At 44.4% G+C, this 26180-nt stretch overlaps 2 protein-coding genes across 3 annotated transcripts in view; one reads left to right on the top strand and one right to left on the bottom strand.

Moving 5' to 3' along the window:
- Nucleotides 1–2312: 2312 nt before the first annotated feature.
- On the bottom strand, nt 2313–7835 carry LSM3 (LSM3 homolog, U6 small nuclear RNA and mRNA degradation associated). Its single transcript, XM_066617421.1, has 4 exons — nt 7785–7835; nt 5426–5536; nt 3022–3117; nt 2313–2670 (listed from the first exon to the last, which is right to left on the bottom strand). Exons 1-4 carry the CDS (start codon nt 7803–7805, stop codon nt 2590–2592), a joined length of 309 nt encoding a protein of 102 aa, XP_066473518.1. The 5' UTR covers nt 7806–7835; the 3' UTR covers nt 2313–2589.
- Nucleotides 7836–11746: 3911 nt separating this feature from the next.
- The window catches only part of XPC (XPC complex subunit, DNA damage recognition and repair factor), a 28022-nt gene continuing 13588 nt past the window's right edge, over nt 11747–26180 (top strand). For both annotated transcript variants that reach the window (XM_066614204.1, XM_066614203.1), the window contains exons 1-8: nt 11747–12060; nt 15123–15315; nt 16420–16547; nt 17871–17994; nt 20616–20700; nt 22161–22318; nt 24980–25097; nt 25535–25624. In XM_066614204.1, coding sequence (XP_066470301.1) covers nt 11949–12060; nt 15123–15315; nt 16420–16547; nt 17871–17994; nt 20616–20700; nt 22161–22318; nt 24980–25097; nt 25535–25624 — 1008 coding nt within the window. In that variant the 5' untranslated portion in view covers nt 11747–11948. The remainder of the gene's footprint in view (nt 12061–15122; nt 15316–16419; nt 16548–17870; nt 17995–20615; nt 20701–22160; nt 22319–24979; nt 25098–25534; nt 25625–26180) is intronic.

Genomic DNA, 26180 nt, shown 5'->3' with positions numbered 1-26180 from the left:
TACGCAGAGTTGCATATCATAAGTATGCAGGTAACACCCAGTTCACCATCTCCAGTGCAGCTGGAGGCTGCAAATGTTCTGAATCATTGTCTAGACCAGGGGTCTCTAAACTTTTCGGTCAAAGTTCGGGCCACATCAAATATCTGGCAGTGTCGAGGGCCAGAAAAAAAACATAAAATTTAAATAAATACATTAGAGATGGAACTTAGATGAGAATGAATGGGTTCAAATGTCTAGGATTTCTCAAAGCACCAACACAGCCCAAGAAATAAAGCACACACACTAAAATGAACCCCCATTCCCCCATCTCACAAGCACAACTCTGGTTGTGTTTGGTCAACTGGGTCAGAGGCTCTCAGGGGATCAGAGGTTGGCCGCGGGCCAGATAGAGGGTCTCCGCAGGTGACATCTGACCCCCGGGCCAGGGTTTGGAGACCCCTGGTCTAGATAGTGAAGCTGAAATTAAATTCAGACAAGACAGATGTTACTAGTGAGTTGTTAGGAATTGTCAGGCTGTTGTGGGAGGTGTTACACCTCCCTTGAAAGAGCAGATTCGTGGTTAGGAAATTTCTGGTCCCAGCCTTTCACCTGACCGCCTAGGTATCATCACTCCTGCTTTTTAGGTAGTGGTCTTTTTCTGAAACAATCAGATTGTACCTCTGGTGTCCATACACTGCGTAAATCTTGTTTGGATTGTTATAATGCCCTCTATGCAGGGTTGCCCTTGAAGGCCATTCAGAAACTTCAGGTCATAAAGAATGCTGCAGCTTGAATGGTAAGCAGCATAAGGCATGGAGAGTATGTCATGCCCATGCTACCACTAGTGTTTATCAGTACATCTGGAAATGCGATGCTTTAACTTTTAAGGCCCTAAATCAGTGGTTTCCAGACTGGTGGGGCACACACCACCAGCCAGGGAAGTACTGGTCCCAGCCTCTTTAAGCCTTTTTTTTTTAGGATGCCAAAAGGAAGGTGATATACATTAAAACAAAATAAGGACATCTTCATAATCTATGAGAACAGCCAAGAGAGGGGCATGTACTGCATCCTAGGGAGAAGGGGGCAGTCATGGAGGCCTCCTCAAGCTAAAAGAATGTTTGTCCCCCTGTCTCTGGGGTGCACTGCGGCTACACTGGTGCTGGAAAGTTGGATAGGATTGGGCCCCTTGTCACATCCCATAGCTGTTATCTTGCTGTACAAGCAGCAGGATGGAATGAAAGGTCAATTTTAAGTATGCATCATCCTGCAGTCTCACTGCATTTAATAGCATCTTCTGTTAAGTGTGTTGAGGAACTGCAGTTTAAGTCATACTTCATATGCCCATTTTTTTTTCCCTTTCTGCCCACTCCAACTCCAGCATTCTTGCAGACTGGGCCTAGCTAAGTAACTGTAAGCATAATATTTAGTGAGTGATATTGGTCTATAAATAGACTCAGCCATTAGGCATCTTTGGAAAAGCCATTGGTATTTACGAAATGACTTAGGTACATTTTGTTCTTTATACATTCGCTATTCAGAATGTTGCAACTGCCTACTTAGGACTGCACATTATGGCAACCTTTCATTAGAAACAAATGACTTAATTTGATGAACATACTCTGCCGAACAGTACATTGTATTACCACTGATCAAGTACAACAGAGTAATGAGATTTTAATGCAGGCAGCACCAGCTAGTGTTCATTGGAAGTTCAAGATGATCTGCAAATGCATCTGCCTAGGTAGGAGTTGTAGAAAGTCATAACCGTAGGGCAAAAATGACAATTCACAAAGTCAGAATTTGCAGGAAATTATACAGCTAGTACAGCTACCTGAGGATACAGTGTACATGGGAAAGACAAATCCATTAGCAGCCGCCAAGTCAGGCCAAGCAGTTGTTTTTTTTACAAGTTTTCATATGTTGCATGTAAACATTAATAGTGGTGGAAAGCTGCAATTAGACTGGTCCCATTATTAACATCACTTGGAACAAACTGCCTGCAACTTAAGAATTTCATGCAGTCGTGTGATGGGGGAGGGTTGGGGAGAGGCAGCTGCAGCTTCTACCTGTCCTGATCATCTTCCCCACTAGATTGTGACAGAATATATTAAGGTACTTTTAAAATATATTCTCAAAATGGCTACTGAAGCACATATACCGGTCCAGTCAGTGAAACAATCATCCTCTGAACAGTAAATACCCAGTGTAATTGTAGTGCATTATGAATACCATCAGTCATGAATAGTGATGAAGCAGACAATGCTGCAACAACACAGTTCCCACTGAACTAAGGTTCTAAGCATGTATTGCACTAAATATAAAAAATAAGCAAACTAGAGAATTTTTTTTAATAAAGATAGCAACAGCCACAAAATTTGATGGTTAAATCTACTGAACTGAAACAAAGACACAAACATCTGCATTACAGCATTTACATTACTCCAAGAAAAAAAAATCTTACAGCATTTATTGGCCAAGTGAACTTAGTGCCTTCACAACACCTGGTCCAACTCCAATAGTCTCATGTAAAATATGGGCAGAGTCTTAGTATTAAAGGGAGCAGGGCGTCCTCAAGTCCAACACCTTCTAAAGGAGAAATGTGACATGGTTTCAGCCAACCCTCAGTGGAGGAGCTACAAGTACAACTCCATCTCCTCTGACAAACAGCATTGGAATATTCCTCTTGGTGGACTATGGGAAAAAATGAAAACAATTTACAAATCGCATGCATGGACGTAAAAAATTGCCAAGGTTCATGCTATTTAAAGATTATAAATTCAGATGCTCAAGAATCACATTTTGCAGTAATAAATCTAAACAGAAAAAATCTGATCTGTACAATAAAGCAATGACTGTTCAATACAATGCTGTTCATTTTTACTCCAGTCATAATGTATTTGACATTATCGTAAATCACATCACAACACTGATCGTGTTAGTAAAGAATGAGATGGATTTTCTAATTTACCTTGACATAAATCACATTCACAAAACACCATAGAAAGCTTTAACAGCCATTAGTAAACCACTGGAAATCCTTACTTTATAAATCTCTTCATAGGTTTCCTCATCAATCTCTATTGTTGTCACTGTCTCTTCAACATCACCCAAAATCATATTTAAATGCTGGTCATAAGCCTGTAGTGAGAATAGTTTACAAATATATTCATTAAACACTGACATCAGAAATACATTTTTCATAAGTTGTAGCTCAAAATGCAGATATAAAATCTCAAATCTATACACTAAATTACTCTTTATTCATTTCTCAAGTTTGGACAGCTATGAAATTGTTTGATCTAACCAATCTTCACATGCGACACCATTCCAAACTCAACTACAAAAGGTTTATTAATCTAACTGATATGATAGTGCACTTCCCCCCATATTCTACAAATTCCTATCAAATATATTATCTAATCAGTAACCCTCTCCAAAAGACCCCAGTTAAATTGTTGAATTTCAACAGGTACAGCTGATTATTATTTGACAATATCTGACAGGAGTGTCCACTGAAAGCAGGCTACATCACCATTTCTCAAACTGCATTGCCCATCCATGAAACTAAAATTGCCACTTCTAGGACAAACTACTGTATTCTGGTTTTCTCAATGTTAGGAGTTTTGGCCTTCAATACCTTTGTAGTCAAACACTACAGAGCATATAAATAAAGGTATTCTACCTTTCTATCGTTTGGAAGGACTTGTGCATGCCTGTACAAAATGGAAAAGCCAGTTGAGGTAGCACCAAACAACTTACACAGCATGGTTATAATATATATATTCATCTCTCCTTCAATATTCAGAAATTACATAAGAACATAAGAACAGCCCCACTGGATCAGGCCATAGGCCCATCTAGTCCAGCTTCCTGTATCTCACAGCTGCCCACCAAATGCCCCAGGGAGCACACCAGATAACAAGCATCCTGGTGCCCTCCTTGCATCTGGCATTCTGAAATAGCCCATTTCTAAAATCAGAAGGTTGCACATACACCTCATGGCTTGTAACCGGTAAAGGATTTTTTCCTCCAGAAACTTGCCCAATCCCCTTTTAAAGGCATCCAGGCCAGATGCCATCACCACATCCTATGGCAAGGAGTCTTTACTCAGCGTGTGGTCGGTCTGTAGAACTCCTTGCCACAGGATGTGGTGCTGGCGTCTAGCCTAGACGCCTTTAAAAAGGGATTGGGATGAGATACAGGAAGCTGGACTAGATGGGCCTGTGGCCTGATCCAGTGGGGCTGTTCTTATGAGTTCCACAGACCAACCACACACTGAGTAAAGAAATATTTTCTTTTGTCTGTTCTAACTCTCCCTAAACTTTTGTCTGTTCTAACTCTCACTAAAACACTCAATTTTAGTGGATGTCCCCTGGTTCTGGTGTTATGTGAGTGTGTAAAGGCATCTCCCTATCCACTCTGTCCATCCCCTGCATAATTTTGTATGTCTCAATCATGTCCCCACTCAGGCGCCTCTTTTCTAGGCTGAAGAGGCTCAAACGCCGTAGCCTTTCCTCATAAGGAAGGTGCCCCAGCCCAGTAATCATCTTAGTCGCTCTTTTGCACCTTTTCCATTTCCACTATGTCTTTTTTGAGATGCAGCAACCAGAACTGGACACAATACTCCAGGTGTGGCCTTACCATCGATTTGTACAATGGCATTATAATATTAGCCGTGTTGTTCTCAATACCTTTTCTAATGATCCCAAGTATAGAATTTGCCTTCTTCACTGCTTCCGCACATTGGGTCGACACTTTCATCGACCTGTCCACCATCACCCCAAGATCTCTCCTGATCTGAAATTACTGAAATTCTGAAATTCCTGAACTCTCTCCTGAAATTCTTGGGAAATGCTGCTTTTAGATAAAATAGGAACCTGCCACACTGAATCAGACCATTGGTACACCTGGGTTAGTACTGTCAACACAACCATGCATTGTTCAACACAAACCATGCAGGGTTTCAGACAGGAATTTCTCTGCCCTACCTTGAGATCAAATCAGATACTTTCTTCATGCAAAGCATGTGCTGTACCACTGAGTCATAGCCCTCCCATATAATCAATGGGTTTGTTGTGTTTACAGTTCTTGTCTCTGAGAACTTGTACAGTGGGCTGTCATCAGAATGATCCAAATCCTATAACTTTTTAAGCTTAAGCTCCAAGAAATACTTTCTTTACAATAGCTTTTTTTCTAAGCCATCTAAAACTCATCGGTTTTTAATCGGCCTGTGAAAATAATACAAGGATACCGAGAGATTCTGCAAGTTTCAAAAGCTAAGGAAACTGGGTTGCTATTTCTCTCCCTAGTAAAAGCTGCAATATTTTGTTCTAGAAGAACTTGAATGAACAGTGCCACCCAAACCATATTTTCATAACAACAACCAGAGTAATCTGATATTTGTTCAAAGTTTCAGCACCCTTTATTTCTGAATAGCTGTGCTTACGTGTAATCTGCCCCGAAGTTCACGGTCATTTCTCATTTTCACATAAATTCGCTCATCAAGACTGAGTCTTATGAGATCCAAGGGCTCTTCTACAGTATTAGTAGTTTGTTGCTACAAGAGAAGAGGTGTCACATTGTATAAATTGACAGGGCAATAGAAGAAAATACCCAATAGAATCACCATACAATGCCATTTGCCGTGTTGTGCAATGTTCACTACCACTGAATATGCCTACACTTAAATGTGCAATGGTTGAAAGAATTAAAGGCTATTCATGACTTCCACTTAAAATGAAACTGATACATGGCAAAACTGGAAATACAGTAAAATTCCTCCTAGGTAATTTAGGCTACAATCCTGCATTTAAGCAGTCTCTGGGAGTTAAGCAACCTTTGCCAAAGCCTAACCTCCTCTAACTGGAATCCTGAGTGCTCTGGTTATTAGGAAGAAAAGATGGGATATAAATTAATAATGCCTTGGGCTCATCTGTTAAACCTGTCCAATGCTGAAGCACCACTAACAAAGAGGATTCGTACTGCCACTCCTCTCACACAGGACTTCAAATTTTAAATCACTGCAAGGAGACAGGCACATAGATCCATATCTAACTTGGCAACTTCATGTTAGCTCATTTATTTCTAATTTCTTGACCAGAGATGGAAAGATCTGGTAACCAATTGCTTCAAGCCCTGAGGCCATTGAAAAATTAGATAGTTGCTAACTGCCCTAAAAAGAGCTGAGCTCCTGTTGTTTGCAGGCTTGTCTAAATATAGGGAGATAAAAGTTTGAGCATATTTTTTTCTGGTGTTCCCCACCCCCAATCCCTCAATAGCAGGTAATGGGGGAAGGTGGAGGCTGGGACAAATAACCAAGTCCCTCAAGCCTTGAGACTATCCATTAGGGTTGACTCATTACAAGAAATGGACTGGGTTTTTTGCAAATAAATAAAATATTACTTGAGAATAAATATAAATGTTATTCATTTCCAAGTCACTTTTTAAGACTCATAAAGCTATGTGGGTCCTGATAGAACATCATTTTAAAAAATACTGTCCTGTAGCTAAAATGAGAACCACTGCTGCAAATATATCATGAAATTTCCATGACTAAGACAAGGAAAAACAGATTACAAAAGAATGTTACAGCCAGTGCAGACACAGGCTGAAGGTTTACAAAAGAATGTGTAAACCACTTTCACAGCATCATTCTAGGTGTGTCTATTCAGAAGTTAGTACCAATGAATTCAATGGAACTTATTCCCACTAAGTACAGAATCACAGCCTCAGGCTACAGTATATTTTAGCCTTTGAGGATTCAACTAGATCAGTAGTTCTCAAACTTTTAGCACCAGGACTCACTTTTTAGAGTGAGAATCTGTCAGGACTCACTGGAAGTGATATCATCAGGCAGGGAAAATCTTAATCCTAGGCTGCAATCCTACCCATACTTACCCAGGAGTAAGTACCATTGACTATCATTGTTAAAATATGCATAGTAGCTTGTTAAAAGTACAGATCTGTCACATTTCCCCAAATGCAGCCACATCCCATGGGAGCATCAAGTCTAATATATTAAAAGTAAAATATTGAAGTGAATGGGGACACACTGAAATTGGCTCACAACCCACCTAGTGGGTCCTGACCCACAGTTTGAGAAGCACTGGATACTATTGTTACCAAATGCTTTGAGGCCAGAGCAGAAGTGTTGTGATGCACAGTGCACATAATGCACATGATGTTGCATGCAGTGGCACATATGGAAAATCTAACAGGCCATTTCTTGGCTTCGAAGCACAACTGGGAGTGGAAATGCACAGAGGAGACGACAGCACTTCAGCCTCCCCCAACCCCCCTATTGCAATTATCAAGTGATTTGCATAATATGCAAATGAGGCTGCCCAGATGTGGAAAGCTGCACCAGGCTGCACCAGATGTGGAAAGCTGTCCCTTGTAAGCTCACACTGAGTTGCACTCCAGGCTTGCAGTGCCCAAGCCTAGGCACGCCTACTCAGAAGTAAGCCCCATTATAGGCAATGGGGCTTGCTCCCAGGAAAGTGTGCACAGGGCTGCAGCCTCAGTCGCCTCCTGCATGAAAGGGGAGGCAGAAGCCAAGAGCACAACCAGCGCCCGCTCCACGCAGGCGGCCTCACTGCCTGCCCCATCCCTAAGCCGAAGGGGCAGTAGCGTAGCTGGAGGGGGCGGAGCGCTCAGGCTGGCAGCGAGGCGGGCAAGCGACGCCGACCTTCGGAGCCATCCGTACAGCTCCATTTTGCTCCCCCCGCCGGGAATGGCTCCGAAGGGCGGCTGTGCCGCTTGCCAGCCTGTGCGCGCCGCCCCTGACCGCAGAGACACAACCTCACCTGGTCCACTTCGTCCGCCATTTTTTTCAAAGCCTCCACACCTCCGCTCACTTCTCGCGAGACTTTATGCCCAGCTCGCGTTGGCTGCCGCGCGCTCAGGGAGAGAGGCAGATCTCTGCATCAAGAAAAGTCCTAGAGTAACGGCGTAGTAGCCTGCGGGCAGCACTTCCGGGACATCATCTCTCTCTCTCTCTCTCTCTCTCTCTCTCTCTCTCTCTCTCTCTCCAGGAGCAAATGGCAGCTACTCTTGGGAGACCAGGAGGAATCATTGCAATGCATTGAAAGAAAGACGGTTCGTGCTTTTTTTAGCTCACTATGCAGGGAGATCTAGATTTTTTTTAAACTTCTTACAGCCCAATCCTATGCGTGTCTACTCAGAAGTAAGCTCCATTATAGTCAATGGGACTTACTCCCAGGAAAGTGTGCATAGCATTCCAGACTTAGGGCCCAATCCTATGCATGTCTACTCAGAAGTAAGCCCCATTATAGTCAGTGGAACTTACTCCCAGGAAAGTGTGCATAGGATTCCAGACTTAAAACAATTTTTTAATTGTTTGAATGCAAATGTAATCTATTGCTGATGCCCTTGTATTGCAATGGGGAGGGGGGGTGTTTGATGGTCTGAGGGGCTCGAAATTAACTTGCAGTGCAGGCCAGTATTTTAATTCCACTTATCTCAAGTGCAGGGAGGAAAGGAGCCTGCAATCCTATCAATGACTATTCAGAAGTTCCATTGAGCTTAATGGAACTTGCTCCCAGGTTGCAGCCTAGGGTTGCAATCCTATGCACACTAAGCCCCACTGACTATAATGGGACTTCTGAGTAGACATGCATAGGACTGGGCTCTAGCTTGGTGGCTTATGACAACCTTGTGACATACATGCTGTAGCCCACTCTTAACATCCACACATTGTAGATGAGGGGTGCAGGGCTGAGCACTAGTGGCAAGAGACCACCCTCCAAGATAGTGCACTGTCAGTATCTCCATATTGCACACTGGAGTAGGGGTTATTACAGCTATCCTGTGTTGTGATCTCCAAATGGCAGATGACAGCTGTGACTGATGATAGCAACAACTTTCTTACAGAAAGTTTAATAGTTGTCACATATTCACTATGCAGGGAGATCTAGATTTCATCACTGATGAAATACAATGGTTCAGATATTATCAAGATCCAGACACAGTAGTACAGGGCAGGGATTTCCAGTGAAACTGTTCTGTTTCCTAACAATCCCCATGTCTAAAATAACCTCATATCATCATCATCACACAATCACACTGAAATTAGCCAGTGTAGGAAAACAACATCCCACACAAAACACAGTTCAGGCTACTGTAAAAGGACAGTCAAGCTCAGTGGTTTCCAAACTGTGATTAGAGATCTACTGGTGGGTCCCCTGATTTTTGGTGGTTAGCCAAAGGGTGATGGAAAGATCAGATAACTAATTGCCTCAAGCCCTGAGGCTATTCAAAAATCAGATACTGTAGCTGCTAATCACCCTGCAAAGAGCTGAGCTCCTGCAGTTTGCAAGCTTGTGTAAGTATTGGGAGATAAATGTTGGAAGGTCTAACAATAATAATAAAGGTTGTTATTACTTATAAATAGATACATAAATAAAATATAATTTCTTTCTAGATCTCCTTTATAAAAAGTTTGGCAAAACTGCATGGGCACCGATAGAATTAAAAAGTGGGTCCCAGTGCTAAAAAGTTTGGCAACCACTGGTCTAGCTAAATTGTGATTTCCATTCACCTCCGGTGTAAAAGCCCCTCTCTATACAGACTACAAATGTCCCTGGTGTTCCATTCACTTGTAGGCTGGCAAGTTCTGCCTTGATTTGGAGGGAAAGGCAGGATACAAATCACTGAAATAAATGTGTGTGTGTGTGAGAGAGAGAGAGAGAGAGAGATCAATCCTAACTCTTGCTATACCTACTTTAAGTTGGCTGCTGTTTGTTTGCTTTGGCTGTGCCTGCTATGTTTGGTTTGGTTGGCAACTTTCAGTCTTGAAAGACTATGGTAGAAGCCTGCAGTACCCAGTATTCCCAAGTGGTCTCCCATCTAAATATTAACCAGGCCTGACCCTGCTTAGCTTCTCAGATCAGACAAGATCAGGCATCTGCAGGGTAACAGTTGCTTGGTTTAATTGTTTTAATATGAATTTGTGAGCCACCTTGAGTCCTCTGGGTGCGGAGAAAGGTGGTATAGAATTACTTTTTAAAAGCCAAGAAAAGCCAGGGGGTTCAAGCTAGAAAGATCTACCAAAACAATGTCTTAGGGCCAAATCCTATCCAACTTTCCAGGGCCAATGCAACACCAAGGTAAGGGAACAAACATTCCCTTAACATGAGGAGGCCTCTGTGTTTGCCCCTCCATCGCAGGATGCAGTGCATACTCTGTTGACATGGCTGCATCTGTGCTGGAAAGCTGGCTAGGACTGGGCCCTTACAATGCAATCCTTTGCAGTTCTCCTCAGAAGTAAGTCCTGTGGTGTTCAATGGACCTTACTCCCAGGAAATAAAGTACTGCAGCTTTATTGGACTAACTGGGTATGATTTTGCCACAAAATTTGCCCAAATTCCACATTACACTTATATGGTCAGGGTAAGTTGTCCAGTAAACAATTTTCCAGAAAATGTGGCAGAATCTCAACTTCCAAAACTAGCTGTTTTGAGGGAGTAACAAGTCCGGCCAAGTTTCATAGCTGAGTGGGGATTTGAATCTGAGTTTCTATAGTTTAACTCATTATGCTTTCCAATTAGTGGAATTTGGAAAGGTTTATAGCTTAGTATAAATCAGCCCCATTAGAAGCACTTTTTCCCCAGAAAACTATTCATAGATAGACCAGAAGGCCTGGAACTGGAGTTGGAGAGGCAATTGTGACTTGCCACATCAGCCCCAGTTATTCCAATGGGCCCTGTGATTTTACTTGCTCTGCTTATTTTGGAAGTTGGTGATCCTGATTCTGAAAACTCTTTGTGGCATGGATAGGTTTTCAGAAAGTGGGATTTGGTGTCTCATGTTATCACTCCCACCTCATGTGTTGCATATGAGTCTTGCTCTTATGTAGTGCCTAGTCATTAAAACCCATTTCTGCCCAGCCCACAGGTGTACACATTTGATCCCTGTTGCGTATATGCACCGCTGGGCAAAAATGGTTCAAAAGCCATTTGTCGGTAGCCTGAGAAGGGTTTAATGCCACTTTGATTCTGCATGGGCTCTAGTGTGTCTCCAATTGTGTTTTTGGGCCACTGTGTTTTGCAGGAAACTGAGTGAGGCTGCAATCCTATCCACACTTAACCTGGGAGTAAGCCCCATTGACTGTAATGGGACTTACTTTGAGGAGAAATGCATAGGATTGGGCTGACAGGCTGCAATCCTTTTCTCACTTTCCTGGGAGTAAGCCCCACTGAACTCAGTGGAACTTACTTCTGAGTAGACATGCGCTCTGAGTCTGTTCTCTGAACGGGTTTGGGCTGGGAAGAGGTCAATGCAAGCGCCCGCTCGGAAATGGTTCAGGACTCAAATGCGTTTGGAAGCGTCTCTAACACGCCCTGCTGATTTTTGCACGGTTTGCATTTCTGAATGGCTTGCTCTGGCTTTCCACCGTCTCCTCCCTTTGGGTTTGCAGCTGCACTGATGCTGTCCTTTCCTCCCCTCTCTGCTCATCCTCAGCACCCACCGCGTGGGAAAGTCCACTTGGGTACCAGGAGGCTCAGGTTGCAACCCCGCCTGAGCCTGTGTGCGAGCGAGGCTCCGGGCTCAACGGGACCTACTTCAGAGTAGACCCGGCTCTCCTTCCCAGTCCTTCTAAGGGGAGGCCCCTGGCTGGTCTCCTACGCGCAGCAACTCCTCGCGCCTCCTCCCAGGCACGGAAGGGACGTCAGGCGGCGACCGCAAGGAGGAGCCAGGCGAGATCAGAGCAGCCGCCTCCGCCAAGCCCGGCCTCCTGGTCGGGCAGCCCGCGGGACTTTGTGGCTGCTGCCGGGGAGGCGGGACGCGGGGAGCAGCCCTGACAACAACCTGCGCCCAGCACCAGCCCTGCTCCCCGTTGGGGGCTTCTCTAGAGGCGATCTGCCTGCTCCTTTGTCTGCCCCCATCACGCCTCCTCGTGGCCACCCGCCTGGGCTTCTGGATCGCTTCGCACCGAGGAAGACATCGGCATGGTCAAGAAGCGCAAAGGGTCCCTTCCTTTGGAAGGATCGGGCAAGAAACCCAAGAGGGATGCAGGCGGGGTCAGCGCTGCAGACCCCAAAACTCACCAGCAGCCGGAGGGTGAGTGATGATGAATGCGTGGAAAGAAACTCCGGCATCATCACAGCCTACTTACTAGCTGTTGCATAAACCATGGGGCGGGGGGGGGGCATTTGAGAGTCGGCCGGATTGGGGCAATGCGGGAATATGCTCCATTAAAGGGCCTCTTCCATGATCTTATGGTGCTTTCCTTTGCCACTGAATAATCTCTCCTCTCCCATACATCCAATTTACTATTGGGTGCAATTACTCCTCTTTATACAGAACTCTATTCTGCAACTCTATATACTACTGGAAGTAAAAAAGCAGATCTGCCCTTTCCACTTGCTGTTTCACCCCCCACCCCCGCCAAAGTAATTGTGCTCCATGAATTAGAATTTTTGAATGAGATTCCCGTCGTACATAGGTAGATTTACTACCCATCTTTTAAAAAAAAATTGTATTGGTAAATAACTTTCGAAGAGAATCAGAATGCCGTAACTAATTGTGAATTAAATATCACATCTCATGTTACCTTATACAATATATCTTATACAATATACCACGTGGTTAGAAAAGGCTTTCAGGACTGTAGATTCCTTTTCCTCCTCTGTTTGTTACAGATGTGCTTGTTACATAAACAAATCATTTTCACTTTAGAAGCATGAAAGCTTCTGCTGCATGATCAAAACTATTGAGGCTGCAATCAGAACCACACTTTCCTGAGAGTAAGCCCCATTGAACAAAATAGGATTTACTTCTGAGTAGATCTGGTTAGGATTGTGCCCTAAATTTCTCAAAGGGGGTGAGAGAGAAAAGCCAGTGACCCTTATTGGTAAAAGAGAGAAGAAAAAGATTGTTTGACTTAATCCTGGCTCTTTCTCACATGTGCATGGATGACCTTTGATATCTCATCACCTAGTGCAGTCATTTTCAACCACTGTGCTGCAGGAATTTGGGAAAGGTCATTTATTAGTAGAGCCATTGGGGGATGTGAGCCCCCCACCAACAACCTGGTGTGCCTTGTCAATGGTTGAAACACTGATGGTGTGCCTTGACCATTTTATTGCCCTTTCGGTGTGCCGCAAGGTGAAAAAGGTTGAAAATCACTGACCTAGTGACTTGTTGCTGAATAGGTGAACTGACTGTGTTGAATGGTGCTGAAGTTGGTTCTTGCTTTTCAGTTCTGGGTTCATATTTGTTGCAGAGACAAAATGCTGCATTACTGGTCTGAATTTCAGACTATTTCATCCCAAAATAAGCTGGGAACTAGGAACCAACTTAACCATTGCCTACGATGAATAGTGTTGTGTTTTGAAATGGTGTGAGAAGGACTGTGAAGAAATAAGAAATGTTTGATGTGTACTGGCTCATTCATATGTCATCACTTGATGTGCATGTATCAGATGACAAGCATGTGTGTGTGAACCAGCCCTTAATAATCACACAAGTCTTTTTTTTTGTGTGTGTGTGTGAAATAATTTTTTGAGTTCACATACAGCACAGGCCTAGGCAGTGTGTATTGAACTATAGCCTTAACTGATGTGAAAATAAACCAGCAACAGGATACACTCTTGTGAATAGTGGGAAGTGTGAGTCTTATGAGTGCAAGTCCATTGCTGTTTATCACATTCTGTTTCTTTAAAAATAACTCTCAGGCTCATTACTTGAAAGTCTTAGGGCCCAATCCTATCCAATTTTCCAGTGTCAGTGCAGCTGTGCCAATGGGGAATGCACTGCATCCTGTGGTGGAATGGCAATCCCAGAGACCTCCTTAAGGTATGGGAACATTTGTTCCCTTACCTCAGGGCTACATTGCGGCTGTACCAGTGCAGGAAAACTGGGTAGGATTGGGCCCTCAATGGGCAGTGGCAGGCGGGCAGGCAGCGTTGTGTGGAATCCGGAATTACTCTCAGGGCTGAACAAGCCGTCTACCTTAAGGTTTACCCTTAAAGTTAAAGGTTGCTCTCCTCAGGTGAGATACTCTGAGAAAACTGTGAGAAAAGGTGAGAAAACTGTGTTTTGGTTCCTGTGTAGCCCAGTCATGGACTGATGATTTGGATTGTCAAGGGGACAACTTCTAGCAATCATGTGTAGAATTTATTTAGTAGCGGTATTAGGGGCTCTTTCAGCTGTTGCGTCATCTTTCTAAAAACAATAACGAAACAAACCAAAACAAAGTACAGGTCATGTCTTGTAATCCACTGATTTGACTCACCACTGATACCGGGATCCTCCTTTAAATGCCTTGTAACAGGGAGGGGAAAGTGCCAAAATCCCATTTCATTCCATTAGATTCCATTATCATCCATCTAGTGGTTAAATGCAGTATAGTGTCTATACCAGTTCATTCTGGGGCAACAATGGAGGAGCAAGAAACCTGGGACTGGGTCTTTAAAGCTATTTTTTTCTACTGATTTGGTATCCACTGATTTTTTTTTTAATCCACTGAAGGTTCCGGAATGGAATCCCTGTGGATAACAAGGCACGACCTATACTGTAATAAAAAAAAATACCAGCAGTACATTCAGTATGCATTACATGGGGCTGCTTGGACTTCTCCAGCTAAATAGCTGCTGAAGATCCAAGTACCCCCATAGGGCAGGCTGGGAAGTTACTCCGGGTAAGGGGAAAATATCACCTTACCCCAAGATGACCTTCACCCTGTACCTAAGCTGATTAGATACAGCGGAGGCTGTGTGGCCCCACTGCACCAGTACAGCTTAGGATTGGGCTGCATGTGGAATGTTTAGAAAAGTGTATCCACATTTGACTGGGAGTAAGGCCCATTGAATGCAGTGGGGCTTGCTTCTGAGTGGACATGCGTATGATTGTACCATTAAAATCCCCTCTTTGTTTGCAAAGATCCTCTCTTTTTTAATAACTGTTTGAAAAATAATCATACGTACAAACGTACGTATTCATTTGCAATGACTGCTATAGATTTTGACTTCATCATGCATCACAATGGTTTTGACTCAAATGTTCTCAGGAGAATGCAGATTTGGCTGGAAAGGATCTTTATAGCCATTATTGCTATTTCATTTATGCATGTTTTTCTCCCTAGTTTTTAACATCTGCTATCTGTTTCCAATTTAATACAGATGATTTTGAAGAAGAAAAACCCAAAAAGAAAAAAAGACTGTCCAAAGCTTCACTGGAAAAAAATATGGAACAAGATGGTGAGATGAGTGTCCGTCACGCACCCTGTGGAAATTCGAGGCAGAAAGGAGCAAAAGAGGAAACCAACAAAGATGTGAAAAGTAAAAAGTCCTGTAAAAAGAGGGGGAAATGCAGGTGATTGAATTTAGAGACTGTTCATTGTTTTCCAAACCGTAACTTTTAAATTCTTACTTTCCTTCATGTAATCCTTTTATGTGGGATTTGGGGTAAAAGTGACTGAAGGATTATTATTATTATTATTAACAGTATTTATATACCGCTTTTCAACTAAAAGTTCACAAAGTGGTTTACAGAGAAAAATCAAATAACTAAATGGCTCCCTGTCCCAAAAGGGCTCACAATCTAAAAAGATGCAAAAAGAACACTAGCAGACAGCCACTAGAACAGACAGTGCTGGGGTGAGGTGGGCCAGTTACTCTCCCCTTGCTAAAAAAAGGAGCACCCACTTGAAAAAGTGCCTCTTGCCCAATTAGCAAGGATCTGTTACACTGTTGACTTCTGATCTGATCCTTCCCTTAATTTTCTTACAGCCTTGTCTCCTGCCCCTATCTAACACTCGATGCTTGAGTCAGACCCCTGATCTGTACAAATATGCTTGTGGGACACCTCCACAGAGGAGGGCATTCTGAAATTTGCCCTGGTGCAGTGTGGATGGGGGCCTGTGTGTTCATGTAGCACAGAGAATGTTCCCCTCCTCTCTGTTCCGCTGGATTTTTTTTCTTGATAGGATGAGTGCCAACTGCATTGAAATTGATACTTACTGCAAATTCAGCAATTATGGTACTCCCTCTTAACCAGCATGTGGACAGATTTAAAGAAGCAGGGGCAAGCCGTTCTCTTTCCTATAGTCTTGACAGTGATGCAGGTCCATCTCACCCTGGAATATCCCAGTTTTGCAGGTGGTTCTGTTTTAGTGAATCTTTTGCATAAACACACTGTGAATGAATTCACAGCACCCTGTGAATGAAACAAGGAGGCCCCTTTTCAGTCAAAGTTTAATCTTCTACCTGTTACCTAAAATAGTTAAAAATTATGTTGTTTTTCTGTTGCTTTAGAAAGAGCCTGTATATGATGTCTTTTGTGGTTCAGTTTTCTGTTGGGGAAATCAGATATACAGCCTCTGACACCAAAAAGTGCAATTCAGGTGCTCCCTGAAGAGGGTTGGATGATCTCAGACTAGCTAACTGCATGTGTATTTCCTTTTTCCACTCTTTATAGTGGTTTGCAGAGCACTCCTTTAAAAGAAGAGACAAGTGCAAAAAAAGAATCTCCCATCAAAAAGAGAACTCAGGAGGAAGATCATGATGATGATGATGACAGTGAAGAAGAGTGGGAAGATGTGGAAGGTAGCCTATTTTTCACATTTATTTTCTTTTCATTTTAAGTTTGTAAACCACTGTGTGTTCTCATCTTAAAGTCACTCTGATTTTATCATCGCTCAGTTGATGTTTGTATTCATTTTGTTAACACATCCGATAAGCTTATAGTGGGTTAAACAGAATTCTCAGTTGTGTGTACATACGTACTTTTCTGAATCCGATGTGACTAAAAGTCAAGTCCTAACATGTCCCGGAACAGGCAGGCTGGCCGGCCTGTGCTGTATCCCGTGCAGGGTTGGAGGTGAAAGTAGCACAACTCAGAGTAATGCCCCAGCCACCTCAGTGGGGCTACTTGGGTCTGTGCCAGCAAAATTGCTGCTGCAGATTGAGCAGCCTGGTGTAATGCTGGGCTGCTCAGGAGGGGGGTTAGGATATGGCTTAAGTGCCGGTGGTCAGTCTCACTCCCCTCCCGGGACCGGTTCGGGCCCAGTTCTCCTCCTGCCCTAAAACACCCGAGTTCCACTCTTCCCCCCACCCTCCCCAAACTCCTGTGCCAGCTGACATGAACTCACTGGGTCCGTCACTGGATCTGTTTGGGGAGGCCAATGCACATTCTTGCGCCCATCTCCCTGATTCCCAAGGTGGCTTTTTGGCATGCTTTTTGGCATGTTTGCATGTTGACATGTTTGCAACACCCGGAAAATGGCATGAGCGAGTTAAATTGGTATACATGCCGGTTTGGATTGCTCTCTGAATGTGAAAACTTCCTGGTAGGATAGAGGAATTTTCCTCCCAGAGTATGGAGTTCTTTTCCAACATGCCTCTTTCCAAAAAGGCCTCCTATTGATCTTTCTTGCTATGATACTCTCAGTTGACTGACAGTGGCAACAGCCTGGAATGTGATGAAGCCTAGACAATGGTGTAAGGAAGGATGTTAACAGACAGCAATACAATCAGGGTGGCTGAAGTGTGAGCAAGCTAAGTAAGGCTTATTACTGAGGAGTGAATGTTTTTGGACTTGAACATTGGGATGATTGGAATTTGTCTGGGGATTTTTATGCAAATATTTAACTTTAGCTAAAAATTACCATTGTTGAAAGGAATGAAGACATGACATAAGTCAAAATAGATCTGATTCACAGGCAAGGACCCACACATGGTGTTTGCACAGTTGACTCACCTGAACTCAAGTTCCAGCAGCCAGTAGGGAGAACACATGTGGCATTTGTAAAACTGGAATGCTCCTAACTCCTGTTATGTGATGACTTCATAAATCTTAACTCATGCCTTTTTAGAAAGCAACTTTAGTGCTTTGAACCGGGTGGCCTAGATTTCTTCTTTCACTTCCAGAACTTCGTGAGCCTGAGCTAGAGATGCTGAAAGGCATTGCGCCACCACCAGAGCCACTGCAGCCCTCAAAAACAGTTGAGATAGAAATTGAGACACCAGAGCAGGTGAAGAAAAGAGAAAGAAGGTAAATTGATGCCTGAGAATTCAGCTTTTGACTAGTGTTTTTAGCTTTCCTGTACCGCATGGATGGAAGAAAATAGCATTCAGTATCTTCTGTTGAAGCTTAGCTTTAGGTGTCCCCCATCACTTGAGCAGATGGGAGTGGCTCCTGGGGACAGGACTGTTTCTGTTTTGGCATTGTGACTTTGGAAATACCCTTCTCAGCTATAATTGCTAGGTACCCACAGTGGCATCACTAGGATTCGCGTCACCTGGTGCGGGAGGCCTGCGCGTCACCCCATGCAGTGGGTGGGGCAATGCCCCAGGTGGTGGGCGTGGTGATGTACCATCGCCCCGCCCCCACTGGTTTTTTGGCTGTACCTTTTGATAGAACAAAGATATTTCAATGTGGTGTGTTTCATTGCATTCTGCATGAAAGTACACATTGATATATAACATGTTGGTGTTATTCCTCCAAACTCTGATTTTAGTGATTTTGAAAACTTGTAGAGTCTCACACATGTGCACACACCCGTGTCAACTTACTACCACCTTATTGCAGCAGTTCTCAAACTTTTAGCACTGGGACCCACTTTTTAGAATGACAGTCTGGCCAGGACCCATGACCAGAAGTGACATCATCAAGCAAATTAAAATAAAAGAAATAATTAAATAAGGGGGAGCCAGTCCTGTTCCACCAAGTGAATCTATTCTGAAGTAAGTCCTATTGTGGTCAGTGGGGCTTACTCTCAGGAAAGTGTGGGTAGGATTGCAGCCTGTGAGCCCAATCCTATGCATGTCTACTCAGAAGTAAGTTCCATGGTGGTCAATGGAGCTTACTCTGTAGCCTGCCTGCAATAACCCCCCTCCAAAAGAAAAAAAAAAAAAAAGAATCAGTGAGATTTCCAGCCCTCCCAGTACCCAGTTTAAAGTTCTTCTATTTCAAACATATCAAGATAATGACCCACCTGGCTTTGCAAGTGCAAAATAGAAAACTTTCCCCTTACCAGTTCAACCCTCTTTTCTTTTTCCTTCTTAGTGGGGGAGGGGCTGCCTTCTGGAGTATTTGTTGTGCTTCAGCTCCATCGAATCAGGACCCTTCTAGTGGCCTCACATTCCCCTTTGCCTGGCCTGACCACCAGCAAAGGCATGTCTGCCTACTTGCAAGTAAATGCGACCATGTGGCTGAGTTTGCTTTCCATGGAGCTCAATAGACTGCAGGAGTGAGGGAGGGCCTTCTCATGTGTTTTGGGGGCTGCATTCATTGGATCAGGACCATTCTGACATCCTTGGAGTCCTCTCTGCCTGTCCTTTCTGATGGACTAAAGCAAGTTTTCCTACTCGTGAGTAAACGCGTCCACATGGCTTCGTTTCCAGTTCAATAGATGCAGCTGGGAGGGAGGCAGGGACCTCCTTCTCCCTTTTGTGTTTTTGGGGGCTGCATTCATTGGATCAGGACCATTCTGGTGTCGTTGGATTCTTTTCCGCCTGCCCTTTCCGACACTATGGCAAGTACACCTACTCGCAAGTAAACACGCGATACAGCTCACTTTCCATAGGAATCCATGCATTTTTTCTTTCCGGTTTTATGGCCATAACTTTTGAATGAAAGGAGTGATTTCACACCAGGTTTTTGCATTGCACTCCGCTGGGAATTCCGCATCCAACGGTGTATGGCGTGACGGGGTAGCTCCTAATGCCACAATTTTAGCACGTCCTCCCCCCAGGGCGCGTCACCCCCCTGGCTCGTCACCCGGTGACTTTCTGTTTTCCAAGTGTTTGGTAGTGTTTGGTTTTTACAGGTCCAACGTTGCTATACATAGATTTTTTTATACAAGGATTTGACTCAACAGGAATGGCCACTGCAACTGAGAAGGAATGTGCTGATCTCTGGAGAAGGGGAAAACGCATCTCTTTAAAATCACAGTTTAAAAACCTGCTTTTCTTGCTGTTGTAGAGAGACAGTCATGAAAGCGATCATTCCATTCTTCAGCTGAGCCAGGCAAAGAAGGTGTCCTTTGAATTTCTAATTGCTGACAGCCTCTCTACAACAATAAGAAAAGCTGTTTTTAAACCACAATTGTAAAGGGATGCACTTTTTAATTTTTTTAAACTGCTTTTATTCAATACATTTTATGGTATCAGCAGGGTGTTTCAGAATCAAACCCCTGCGGATGTTGAGGCACGACCCTAAGAGCAATGGAGAGGCAAGAAACCTGGAAGTGGGTCTTTAAATCTATTTTTCCACTGTTTTTTTATCCACAGATTTTTTTTAATCTACTCGGGGTTCTGGAACAGAACCCCAGCGGATAACGAGGGGTGACCTGTATTAAATACAACTGATTTTTTTTAATCCTTGGCTGCTGGATTTGCTTTGCTTTTTGTTATTATTCTTATTTTTGTTTCATAGTTTTTATTGCTGTTAGCTGCCTTGGATTGAGTAGGTAGATAGAATTTAAATAGTTTAAAGTAAAGGAAATGAATTCACACGGCTAGTGGCATTTGTGGAGTATGTAGCCTTGTGCATGTGAATCTGATCATTCATTTTTGGGGTATGGCTGCAAAGTTCTGCTCTGGTGGGTCCCAAGGGGACTGTTGCAGAACACTGACCGTTGGTTTGATTTGCATGGGGGGGGCATCTTGCAGAGAGAAGAGGCAAACTGAGTTTGAGATGCATCTCCGTCGAATGATGAAACGCTTCAACAAGGAAGTTCATGAAGACACGCACAAGGTAAGATGTGAAAGACATAATTTGTCAGAAAAAAGGTGAGATGCCACAAGGGACGAAGTTGAAGTTTTTACATTTATTTCACTTATTCTGGCAATGTCTGGGTTCTTATTGAAATCTAGGCATATTATTTCCAAACAGTAATTCAGTATATAGTTACTATCAATTTACAGCCCAATTCTAAGCTGCCCGGGGCACCCAGGCTTGGCGGCACCGAGAAGGGCTGCCGCCGGATTCTGCGTGCCCTGAGCTACCGCAGGAGGTGCCTCGGATGAAGGGATTTTCATCCCCTTCTCCCGGGTAAGGTAAGTAGCCCCGCAATGGGGCTACTCACTTTACCACTGTCCTTTTGGTCGCTCGTGTAAAGGCGCTCGTGTAGGTCGCAGAGCCCTTCATGAGTGCCTTGGATCCTGCAGAGTGGAGCTCCGTGAACCTGCCTCCCTCCCTCCCGGTGGCACACCTCCAACCCACCCCCCTCCCCATGTCACGCCTCTGTGTCATGCCTTTCCCCATCCTCTCCCTACCCCCCATCGGCCCCCCCTCCTCCCCGCCCCCACCCACTGTGCTGCAGCTCAGCGCTCCATGAGACCGCCGAGCCGCAGAAGCTGGACGACCGCCCCGTGCTAGCCCAGCACTGGCTGGCGCTGGGCTAGCTCAGGCGGGAGCCTGGCAGTGAGGCTCGGAAACGTGCCTTATGGCAAGTTTGCGACAGCCTGTGACAGCACAGAGCTGCAGCATGGAGCCCAGGATTGGGCTCTTCTTGTGCTGAGTCATTCAATTGAGGTAGGAAATCTTTGGGTTAAAAAAAGAGAAGTGCCACATAATTTGTCTAACTTTTATTTATGTACATCCTGCCTCTCAATCGTGAGGTTTCTTAAAGTGGCTAGCATTAATATAAAAACCAGCAGTACAACAAAGACCAATTTCCTCTTTAGCATACAACTGTGCTGAAAATCAGTGTGCAGCTCCCATCCTGCTGTACTATACTGTCTTCCTATGCAAAACATTTATATGCTGCTTTTCTACAATCGGAATGGCATGCAAACAATATAAGCTTTTTATTTACTGTTCTTTTCATGGAAGCTATAAACCGAAAGGTTAAACGTGGGCACGTGAGAAAAGGAAAGAGAGAAGGAACCACAACCTGCTGGTAGATCAGTAATCATTTAGTTAGCAACCAAATGCTGGTTGAAACAGATGGGACTTTCAACCCTTAAAGTAAGAAAAGGCAAAGTGTGCACATTCTCTCCCCCAAGCAGGAAGTCAGCTTGTTGCCTGAAACAGGGCCTGATCTGACAAAACATAGGCAGTGCGCAGTCTGATCTAAATGCATTGCTGGCATGTGAGTGAATTTGGCCAGTTGGGTCTCTCCTTTTGGAGTATGGAAATGACATCAGAAAACATCCTGTAACCTAAAATAATTGCTACTTTCTTTCTTGGGACCTTCTTACTTTCCCCAACAGGTTCACTTACTGTGCTTGCTAGCAAACGGCTTCTATAGGAACCAAATCTGTACCCAGCCAGATCTCCAAGCTATTGGCCTTTCTATCATCCCCGCCCGCCTCACTAAAGTGCCTGCAGGCCGTGTGGACCACCTGTACCTATCAAATCTTGTGAAATGGTAAGGGGCTCTCTTCGGCCAGCTTTTTACAAAATTGCAAGTTATGCTTTGTGTGTGGCACGTGAAGCAAGATTTCCTTTTGTGAGCACAGCCACCCAAGATCAAGCTGTCTCTTTGTATAAATAATGTTCTGCAAAGAGACAATATTAGTTGTGCAACTTGATCAAAACAACTGCATGGCCAGCAAAGTTCAAACTGACATCTTTTTACTTATTTGATGTTAATAATAATAATAATAATAATAAAACTTTATTTTTATCCCGCCCTTCTCCCAAAAAGGGACCCAGGGCGGCTAACAACATATAAAACAAATTAAAACATAATTTCACAGATAAAAACATATTAAAAAAACACATTAGCAGAACCCATAAAAACAGTAGTCAGAAGAGTCAGAATAAAAGAGCATAAAACAGCAGTTCTTAGAGGAATCGGGCCTGTAAAAAAGCAACTAAAAGATATATAAAAGATGTTAAAAAGGCCAGAACGTCAGAAGGCTTGGTTAAACAACAAGGTCTTCAGGCCACGCCGAAAGGACTCAAGAGAGGGAGCCATTCTCAAGTCAAGGGGAAGGGAGTTCCACAACGTTGGTGCCACTACTGAGAAGGCCCTATTTCTTGCCGCCGCCCCACGTACCTCCTTAGGCGGCGGCACTTGTAAAAAGGCCTTCTCTGATGACCTGAGAGGACGAGCCGGATTGTATGGGAGTAGGCGATCTCTAAGATAACCTGGCCCAGAGCAGTATAGGGCTTTAAAGGTCAAAACCAGCACCTTGAATTGGGCCCGGAAACCAATGGGCAGCCAATGTAGCCCCCGGAGAAGCGGGCTGACAGAGTCAAACCGCCTAGCTCCAGTGACCACACGGGCCGCCGCATTCTGCACTAATTGCAGTTTCCGAACCGTCTTCAGGGGCAGCCCCACATAAAGCGCGTTACAATAATCTAACCTCGATGTCACCGTAGCATGGATCACCATGGCCAGGTCTGCACGATCCAAGTACGGACGCAGCTGGCGCACCAGCCGAAGCTGAGCAAAGGCCCCCCTAGCCACAGCCGCCACCTGGGAATCCAGGAGCAGCTGCGAGTCCAGGTGGACCCCCAAGCTGCGGACCTGCTCCTTCAGAGGGAGTGCAACCCCATTCAGAGCAAGCTGATAATCCAGCACCTGCATCGAGGATTTCCGAACCAGGAGAGCCTCTGTCTTATCCGGATTTAATTTCAGCTTGTTAGCCCCCATCCAGATCCTCACTGCTTCCAGACAGCGCTCCAGGCCCTCAACCGCCACCCTGGAGTCTGGAGGAAAGGAGAGATAAAGCTGGGTGTCATCAGCATATTGATGACACCCCACTCCAAACCCCCGGATGACCTCTCCCAGCGGTTTCATGTAGATATTAAATAGCATGGGGGACAGAATTGAGCCCTGCGGCACCCCGCACCTCAATGGCCAGGGTGTCGAACAGGCATCCCCCAGCACCACCATCTGGGACCGACCTTCCAAGTAGGAGCGGAACCACCGCAAAACAGTGCCTCCAACTCCCAACTCGGCCAATCGGCCCAGAAGGATACCATGGTCGATGGTATCGAAAGCCGCCGAGAGGTCCAGCAGGACCAACAGGGACGCACTCCCCCTGTCCAGTCCCCGGCGTAGGTCATCCACCAAGGCGACCAAGGCAGTTTCCGTCCCAAAGCCCGGCCTGAAACCAGATTGAAAAGGATCCAGATAATCCGCTTCATCCAAGACCCTCTGGAGTTGGGCCGCCACCACCCGCTCAATTACCTTGCCCAGAAACGGGATGTTGGAGACTGGCCGATAGTTGTTCAACACATTGGAATCCAGGGAGGGCTTCTTCAGGAGGGGGCGAACCACCGCCCGCTTCAAAGCAAGCGGCAGTGTCCCCTCCCCCAAAGAAGAGTTGACCACCCTCCCCGTCCACTCAGCCAGTCCCCCCCGGGCAGCTCTTATCAGCCAAGCTGGGCAAGGATCAAACAGGCAGGCAGACAGCCTCACACTCCAAAGGAGTCTGTCCACATCCTCAGGCTGCACAAGCTGAAAAGAATCCCACCTATGTTGACCTATTAACAGCCCAATCTGTTAACAGATAGGCCATAGTGGGCCTGTGCTGTATCCAGCGCAGATTTAGGTGCAGGCCGAAGGTCACCTCAGAGTAAGGGGATATTTTTCTTCTTACCAATGTCGAGCCCCCTCCCACCACCCTCTCCCACCTTTTGTGCCACCTGGTGCAAACTTACCACATCCAGCCGGCGTAGGGGCTGGTGATCTGCCCTTACAGCATGTTTGTGACACTTATGAGTCAATGCAGGAGGCCTGTGCTGGCTCAAACCGAGGTCTGGATTGTGCAGTAAGTAGCCTTATTCAAAGCAACTAGCTTTGATCTCAGATTGTGAATTATTAGCTTCTAGACTGCAGAGATTATATTTATTACTGAACGCATTTGGTGTTAGTAGCTTGGATATTTTTGATGTCTGACATACTGTAAGACAATGTTTTGTTCTTGTACAATCAAGAAATGCCAACTGTGATTGATCTGCAAAATAAATAAATAGCATGTAAAAAATGGGAGACTCTTTCTCCTAAGTGTGGGAGAGGTGAAGTATTAACAAGTTAGCAAGGAAGGCAGAAAACGGTGTGTTTTTTTTCTTCAAGGTTTGTTGCAACCTTTACTGTTAACAGTGAGCTTTCAGACAATGAAGAAAGTTGGCAGTCCACCTTAGAAAGACGCTTTGCCATCTATGCTGCACGAGATGATGAAGAATTGGTACATGTAAGTGACAGCTTTTCAGGAAATGCCAGATCACCATTGCCCCATTCATTCCCAAGCTTTCTGCTGTATGTTTGGCATACATACAAGCACTGCACTTTCCAAAGTGTTGGGCGTATTAACTGCTCTGCTGAAGGAGTAACATGTGGATGCCTTTACATGGATCCTGACTGTCATGGAAGCAATTGTGCAGTAAGCAGCAAGCACATTGCCTGATGTATATATAAAGGGGTTCAGGTTCCAAAATCTGCTGTAGAAAAGTGCTGTCATTGCTTTTAGTTCTATTTAGTCAAGAAACAACTTTTGCAAAGAAAACCACGTGGGTGAAAAAAGTTAAGCATGGATTGAACCTCCCTCCTCCTCCCTGTTTGTGTGTAAACCCGAGTTCCAAATTGATTATTTGCCGGGGTGGGGTTTTTGCTTTTTCTCTTTTTAAATAGATATTTTTACTCATCTTGAGAGCCTTGCAGCTGCTGTGCCGGCTTGTATTATCTCTCCAACCGATTCCTCTGAAAGAACCAGCAGGGAAGGTAAGAAAGGCATATATGAGCTGTTGCTCTCAAATTGGTGGGTGGTGAGAGCATTGTGGGTAGATGTGGACAGTTTTTAAAAAAATATGTTATTTTGTTTTGTTTTTCTGTTTCTCCATGTTATAACCCAGTGCTAACCATGTTTAATCACACGTAATTTCATTTCAAAATAAGCAGTTTTAAGATTAGGTTTCCAGGGCAGCAAAACCTGGTTCATATGATAATCCCAGTTCTTTCTACTCTGCGAATGAGAGAAGAGAGCGAAAGTTTCTGCTTTAGTTTTCGATGAAACCTGTTTCCCATTTGGAAAGAACCATGAAGTGTAACAGGAACATGAGTGGAGTCAGTGGGGGAGAGATTGGCATTAGCAGGGCTCTTGTTCTGTGCAGAATGTGATATCTGGCAGCTGGTACAAAATCAAGAAAATCAGAGTCTTAATAGGAAAAAATGGGTCATGTTTCTTGTTCTTTTGGTTGCTGAGAAAGGACTGAGCAGTAAAAGCTGGTCATCATGTGTTCATTGTGGTGCATGTGGAGTTGGAGGTTTTCTTTCCCAA

Source organism: Tiliqua scincoides, chromosome 2 (genome assembly GCF_035046505.1).
Source record: "Tiliqua scincoides isolate rTilSci1 chromosome 2, rTilSci1.hap2, whole genome shotgun sequence".
Lineage (NCBI taxonomy): Eukaryota > Metazoa > Chordata > Lepidosauria > Squamata > Scincidae > Tiliqua > Tiliqua scincoides.
The sequence above is the reverse complement of the archived record's forward strand: the minus strand, read 5'-3'. Positions and strand labels throughout refer to the sequence as shown.

Bases quoted from the DNA above. Each gene is read 5' to 3' on its own strand.
- LSM3 (XM_066617421.1), bottom strand. From the start codon at position 7,805: ATGGCGGACGAAGTGGACCAG. The intron at 5,537-7,784 runs GTGAGGTTGTGT...CTTCTCTTGTAG, and splicing joins TGGCGGACGAAGTGGACCAG to CAACAAACTACTAATACTGT. The intron at 2,671-3,021 runs GTAAGGATTTCC...TTTTTCCCATAG, and splicing joins CCTATGAAGAGATTTATAAA to TCCACCAAGAGGAATATTCC.